We start from the raw sequence: 7,416 nt of genomic DNA, 5'->3' as shown, positions 1-7,416 counted from the left end.
TGAGCACATGGAGGATCGTGTTTTCTCTTCGGTTCACTCCACGGTTTTCAAGGAATCCGAATCATTGGAAGGGAAGTGTGATAAAATCGAAGGTTACGATTTCAACCAGGGAGTGAATTACCCGAAGCTTCTCCGATCCATGCTCACCACCGGATTCCAAGCCTCAAATCTCGGCGAAGCTATTGATGTCGTCAATCAAATGGTTTTTTATTCCTTCTCGGGAATTAAAGTTCCTTTTGTTTTTCCTATGACATCAACCTTCGTTTTAGCTGAATCAGTGACATGGGTTTGAATTGTATTGAAGCTAGACTGGAGACTGGCTGATGAAACTATAGTATCTGAAGAATGCAGTGAAGAGGAGAAAAATTCATCGTACAGGGACTCTGTGAGGTGTAAAATCTTTCTGGGTTTCACTTCGAATCTTGTTTCATCTGGTGTTAGAGATACAATTCGATATCTTGTTCAGCATCATATGGTTAGTGATTTGAGTAATCTCCCTGTTAATGGACGTTAATTATCGAGCTATAGTTTGAGTAACTTAGCCTATCTTTACTTGGAAGCTTTTTGATTCTAATGTTTCTGCAGGTTGATGTTATAGTCACTACAACTGGTGGCGTAGAGGAAGATCTCATAAAATGCCTTGCACCCACATTTAAAGGTGATTTCTCTCTGCCCGGAGCTTATCTGCGCTCAAAGGGATTGAACCGAATTGGGAACTTGCTGGTTCCAAATGATAACTACTGCAAATTTGAGGATTGGATCATTCCCATCTTTGACGAGATGTTGAAAGAACAGAAAGAAGAGGTATTGTCTTTTTTTCTTTTTCTGTTTTTCATGGGATTTGAATGTTTTTTCCGGTTTAGTGAACCTTCTGTGAATGAAGCCTTGTATTGTTGTACTAGTTAGTTGAAAATGATTCTGTTTGCGAGTTACACATGTTTAACGAGTAGAGATAGATTTTGTTTCCTCTTCTTGCATCATAACTTTGTTGATGAAACCTTTTTCCTCTGGTTATTCCTTGTTGAATATGTAGAATGTGTTGTGGACACCTTCAAAGCTGTTAGCGCGGTTGGGAAAAGAAATAAACAACGAGAGCTCATACCTTTATTGGGCATACAAGGTAACCAAAAGTTGCCCTTTCTAGTATTTTTTTGGCATGTTGTTTGGAACTCCAAAGCTGATTTAAATCCATCTCTTGCTGTGTTTTATAGATGAATATTCCAGTATTCTGCCCGGGGTTAACAGATGGCTCTCTCGGTGATATGCTGTACTTTCACTCCTTTCGTACCTCTGGCCTCATCATCGATGTAGTGCAAGGTACTTACTTCACTCAGTGAGTCAGTGTTATGAATTTTCTTGCTAAATCTAGTGCAAGAGCCTAGGGTTTGTGCAGTGAATTGTAGCAGATCTTACAGTTAGTTAATAGCCAAAGGTTTGAACTGGAGAGGTTAGCATTATGGCGCATTCTGGTTTTGGTTGTGGGCATTGGGTCGCGCTAACCGTTACGAATCTTATGATGACAATGTGTCCTGTATAGTGCTGGATTATAAGATATGGTCCTTGAACCAGTTAATGGTTTTTTGATCAGATATCAGAGCTATGAACAGTGAAGCTGTCCATGCAACTCCAAGAAAGACAGGGATGATAATCCTTGGAGGGGGCTTGCCGAAGCACCACATATGTAATGCCAATATGATGCGTAACGGTGCGGATTACGCTGTATTCATAAACACAGGGCAAGAATTTGATGGGAGCGACTCGGGTGCACGCCCTGATGAAGCAGTGTCCTGGGGTAAAATAAGAGGATCCGCTAAAACCGTTAAGGTCTGATTCAAACCTTCGCTAGTTTCTCACTCAGTGGTGTTTGATTAAATCTGATGATGGATCATTCTTGCAGGTATACTGTGATGCTACCATAGCATTCCCTTTGTTGGTTGCGGAAACATTTGCCTCCAAGAGAGAACAAACCTGTGAGCCCAAGACTATTGCCTAAGTTTTCTCAACTTTTAAGTGATTCAGATTGTATTCGATTAGATACACGAGTCTTGTGGTCAGTGATTCGTCGCCTTTAGACAATATTCGATATCAACACTAGTGACTGTGGTTCGGTGATATGTTGATGCCCAAAATCAAAACATTATCAAAGCTGTTCCAGTGGGGAAATCTCTTTGTAGTGTTGATAAATTAAACCGATGTAATGAAACAAAATTGGATAATGAAAAATAGTTGTTTGAGAAAGAAAAAAAAAAGTGAGTTTCATTCATCATTACAATTTTTTTTATCATCTTATTCATCATTATTAGTAGAAAAAACTTACAACTTACACCAATGATTTATTTCACTTATAATAACCCAACTGACCGAATGAAACCCTATTTCGTTGACCCTACACCTTGACAACTGGTACAAGCCGGAGAGGAAATTTTCTTGTGACAACAAACTGAGAAACCTCCTCCATGTTAAGCTCTTCCGGTTTAGAACCATCATGCATCTTCCAATCAAAACGATACAAGAGATTAGCGATAATCTCCTCGAGCAAAACGATACCATAAGCCATACCAGGGCAGTTCCTACGACCAAAACCAAATGGAGCGTACCCTTGGTTTCCCATGAAATCAATGTTCTTATCCAAGAATCTCTCAGGGACAAACTCATTCGGTTTCTCCCAATCCTTTGGATCACGTTGCACCGCAAAGAGATTCACCAACACTTTAGTATTGGGAGGAATATCGTAGCCGCCTACTTTTATCCACTTGGATGATGTCTCTCGTGGAACTATCCCCGGAGGATGCAGCCTCAACGTCTCGTTAATGATACATCTCAAATAATTCATTTGATCTATTTCGTTATTGCTTATCTTAGCTTTGGTCCCAACTACGTTTTCTACTTCTTCTTGTGCTTTCTTTAGAACTTGAGGATGCTTGATGAGTTCCGAAAACAGCCACTCAAGCTCCAACGCTACTGATTCTACAGCCGCCACAAACGTTCCCTACAATTAAATCAAGAACAACTCAAACATGTTAGTTCTATATACATGCATGAAAGTATATATCTAGCTAGAGACATATATAGTGACAAATCAACTCAATTATATGTAACACAAACCTTCATGATAGCCTTGACGTCGTAGCCAAGTTTATCTCTGTCTCGTAGACGAAGAAGAACGTCCACATAACTTTCCTTCTCTCTTTCTTTGATGAGTTTTTCCATAATACCATCCAACTCCGAGTAGGTGCTTTTCAAAAGAGTTGTAAATCCCGTGAGTTTATCGATCCAAGCGAGACTTGGGAACAAATCCGCGACACAGAAAGATCCCATGAGCTTCTTGAACTTGACATCCCAATCCAAAAATTTCTTCGTAGTACTCTCTTCCCTTTGGTAGCTACCAGTTTACGACCTATGAAAGACATTGCTCACCACGGTGTTGAACATATTCGTTATATCTATATCTTCGCCTTTTACGTTTGATACGTCGATGGTCTTCAACATACTTGAGATCTCTTCATCTCTCATCTCCTGAAACCGATTTACGGCGTTTTTGTTCAGGAGATGAAGAGCGCCAATCTTTCTTAACTGCTTCCAATGATCTCCATAGGGATGATACACCATGTCTTGGCCATTCCCTTTTAGAGGATGAAGGCTAGAGATCGCCGGACGGTTTGAGAACGCAATATCGTGATTCTTTGTGATCTCTTCAAGAGCATCAGAGGACGAGACCACGAGGTAACGAGTTGCTCCAAAGTTTACGAACATTAAAGGTCCATGCTTGAGGGAGAGGTCGTAGAGTGACTTGTGGGGTAAGTTACCGATCTGGTGGAGGTTTCCGATGAATGGGAGCTTTGGAGGGGATGGAGGAAGGTTTAGCTTTCTTGATTTGATATTTTTCTTGATAAGTGCGAAGATGAAAAGTGGTAACAATGCGAAAAGACTTAGAATGAAAGGCTTTGAGTTGAAGATGATTTGCTCCATGATTATTCTCTTTTTTAAGTTTTGTGATCACTCTCTTTGATCCATCCTTCTATTTATAGCACTTAAATGGTTTTACTCTGTAGAACTGCACAGTCAAAAACCCGAGACCAATACAATGAAAAGTATAGGAAAAGCATATAGAGTTACACAATTACAGTAGACCAAAAGTTACGCTGCTCGTTACAAATATAAATAAAAGGTTTTATTTTCATTAAATGAAAATTAATCTACAAATGAGTACAAATACAAATAAACTAATGTAATAAACCATATATATACCGCCGGTTAATATGACCAAGACCATTAACTAAAATATACTAAAACAGAGCGCAGACAGGTAAGTAATTTCGTTTGTTGAAACGACCAAACTTTTAAAACACTGGCAATTATTTTTCTATTCTTAACATATCATACTTTTCACCATTTCTTCGTATATAATTTGAGTATAAAGTGAAAAGCACAGAAAAAGCTGTGTTTTTTTGTCAAAGTCATCCAAATAATCCACTTTTCAACTTAGAAAGAATCCATTGTTTTGACTTATTAACATAATTACTTAAGTTTATGGAGTTTAATGTCATGTTAAATTTAAATGTGGTCAAGGTCAATGGAACCTCTAGGATTTATATGGTTAATGGAAAAATTCATCCTTTTTTGTTCGAGTTGATAAAAGTTGAGGATTAAATGATTTTCTTTTAGAGAAGACATGACTTTCTTCCTGTAAAATTATTATCATTAAAGAAATCACATAAATAAAAAAACGGTGGTGCGTCAAAGAATAAAAAGTTAAAAACAAAATAATGGTAATGGTGGTAGTTGAAAAAATAATAAAAAGTGAGTTTTTTCCATATTAAACAAAATAGGTTAAAACATACATTACACGTTTTTGAAGACCAGTAAGTTTGCTTGCTTCCGGGTAGCGAAGTGAGAACATGCGCTCAATTTGTCAATGGTACGAACGAAGTGGTCATATCGATTGCAGTCTTGTTGATGCCGAACGACCGTATTGTTCCCTCTAAATGATAGATACATAACTCTTGTTAAAAGCTCTAAATGATTATAACTCAAATGATTTAACATATCTCACCAGTTGTGGACTTGTGAGTAAGCTTAAGGCAAAATAAACGGTGAGTTAACTCAGACCAAACCAAGAAAACATATGAACTTGCAAAGAATAGGTGGTCACGGATTTTGTCTACAGAGAACATTTGAATTATGGATGTTGTAAATGCTATATTTTTCCCAATAATTCCATATGGAGCTATTGTATGAAAATTAAAGAAACTAGTGAAATAGTTTATTTGGATAGATAACCTCAAAAATACATTTATATCATAGTTTAAACTTTTAGTTTGTGATTAAAGTTAATCATTCATTATTTATAATTATTAGTTTTGAAAAAAGGAACTACAAGGGGCCGGAAGTGAAAAGTCTTTGTCAGTGGAGTAGCATTTAATCATTTATCACAGAACCAGTTAAATTCCTAGTCAAAAAAATTTCTCAGTCTCGGTCATCAGAAAAAGTTCAATTCCCATCTTCCTCGTAGTGGGGGATAGTACATTAATTGGGTTGTACAGTACTGACCATCATTTCATTTTTCTTTTCACCTTTGTTATTTTGTATGTTGTTAAATCATTATTCAGATTTCAGAGAGTCGTATCGTCTAATATCTCCAACGTGCGTCGACGCATATTTTTGAGAAAGTAGAATCTACTCTATATCAATGTTTTAGATCTACTCGACGAGACGAATCTGAAAGTTTAACATTTAAACCCGTAATATTAAATTAACAATTAAATTGTTTGTGTTCATGATTTTTTATTGTATTGTTAATATATAGGACATTATTAGAAATTGAGATTTGATGAAAGACGACAATTACCGTTCATGATGCATGCATGATAATACTCTTCTCTCAGTGGGAAGATTCATCGTCTGTACTACGTACCAGTTTATATTGCAGATAATCCTTTTCTGAGTTTTCTCTCAGTGGGAAGATTCATCGAAATTTCAGTAAGCCTCTTTTGTTTTCCTTCAATACTATTTCAAATTCGTATTTCCATTTTTGCTTCTTAATTAGTTAAAAAAAAATTTTTTAAAAATTCAAATTCATTTTTCCATATTTCCATTTACTAGTACTTTAAAATTTTTGCTTCCACTTTTGGTTATCCACAATGAAGTTATTATTTTAGTATTTTCGTTTTTGTAGAAACTTACGATTATCTGGATTTTGGATTTTTGGAATTAGATTGATATTATATTACGTATATATTTTGCTAAGTTCTAGGTAAAGGATATATATAGTTGCAGGCTTGCAGCATTTGAAGAAGCAAAAACAAAACAAAAAAGAGAGAGAGCCAGAGAGGTGTGAATGCGTATCCGTGAGGCGATTGTGAACACGATCGAGGTATGAAAAATAATGCGTACAAGAGTAATGGAGTTGAACAAGATAAATGATAGTCTAAGATTCAATTTTCTTTTTAGTTTTGCGTTTGGTCACCATTGACCCATTCTAAGATTTAGGTGGGACCAGTCGTTAATCGGTTTAAATAAAACTTCATTTTATGTGAATCGGCTTTACTAGTCAGTAAATGGATCGCTTAGGATTTGACTGATTAATACTTTAAAGATATATCATTTGATTTTAAAAGATAAGACTAGACTAATCACTAATTAAACAAACTAATCACCTGAACAACCGGTCAAATAAGTTTACCTTTTTTACTTATCTTCTCGTTCTACTCCAAATTAATATTTTAAAAATCAATGACTTTAATTTACTTTTAAATGAACACGATATATTAATATATTATATGTCATAAAGAGTGAACTGGCGAAATGACCATTAACTTTGTTTATAATTATCACATTACCATCTCTGTTTGGAACAAAAAAAAAAGAAGATCAAAAGGTTACTTGCACTTGGGATGTGACAACTATCCAAAAAGCCCATCACTCATCTACTCGAGATAGGCTTTGTGGGCTGCCATCAAAATTATTTGGAAAACGGAAATAAAAGGCTATTTCACTGATTATTAGAAAACGAAATGCCTTGGCCTCGCATAATACTTGATAGGAATTTAACCCTAGGCGTTGCTTTTGATCAACCTTTGAACAGGAACCAGCCTGAGAGGGTATATTTTTGCAACAACAAATTGAGAACCTCCTCCATGTTAAGCGCTTCCGGTTTAGAACCATCATGCATCTTCCAATCAAAACGATGAAGGAGTTTAGCGATAATCTCATTCGCGATGACAGATTCAACAAGCCCAAAGATTCACCTATACACTAGTTATTCCCTTTCCTAGCGAATGTGGGTATTCAACCACATAATAAAGAATGAGAAACTGGCAAAAGTTACAAAAACAGAGCAAAGTGGTTTTTAAGAAGGCTCACAAGATTCACAATATAACAAAAAAAACGGGTTACCATTGATATAAACTACAAAAG

The 7,416-nt window shown here is 36.2% G+C and overlaps 2 protein-coding genes across 3 annotated transcripts; one reads left to right on the top strand and one right to left on the bottom strand.

Moving 5' to 3' along the window:
• Positions 1 to 6: 6 nt before the first annotated feature.
• LOC18017410 (deoxyhypusine synthase) lies at positions 7 to 2,239 on the top strand. 2 transcript variants are annotated; one of them, XM_006398990.2, is made up of 7 exons: positions 7 to 202; positions 305 to 475; positions 586 to 804; positions 1,034 to 1,120; positions 1,212 to 1,317; positions 1,589 to 1,824; positions 1,898 to 2,234. In XM_006398990.2, exons 1-7 carry the CDS (start codon positions 8 to 10, stop codon positions 1,991 to 1,993), a joined length of 1,110 nt encoding a protein of 369 aa, XP_006399053.1. In that variant the 5' UTR covers position 7; the 3' UTR covers positions 1,994 to 2,234. The 2 variants fall into 2 exon arrangements, with proteins under 2 accessions (XP_006399053.1, XP_024011863.1); XM_024156095.1 differs by having other exon boundaries at positions 65 to 202; positions 309 to 475; positions 1,898 to 2,239.
• Positions 2,240 to 2,386: 147 nt separating this feature from the next.
• LOC18017409 (cytochrome P450 71A1) lies at positions 2,387 to 3,969 on the bottom strand. The gene is given in 2 exon segments (XM_024156094.1): positions 2,387 to 2,989; positions 3,106 to 3,969. Coding segments are annotated over 2 exon segments (1,467 nt in total).
• Between the last annotated feature and the right edge of the window lie 3,447 nt (positions 3,970 to 7,416).

Source organism: Eutrema salsugineum, unplaced genomic scaffold (genome assembly GCF_000478725.1).
Source record: "Eutrema salsugineum unplaced genomic scaffold, Eutsalg1_0 scaffold_2, whole genome shotgun sequence".
Lineage (NCBI taxonomy): Eukaryota > Viridiplantae > Streptophyta > Magnoliopsida > Brassicales > Brassicaceae > Eutrema > Eutrema salsugineum.
Note: the sequence above shows the minus strand (reverse complement) of the source record. Positions and strands in the feature narration are given on the sequence as shown.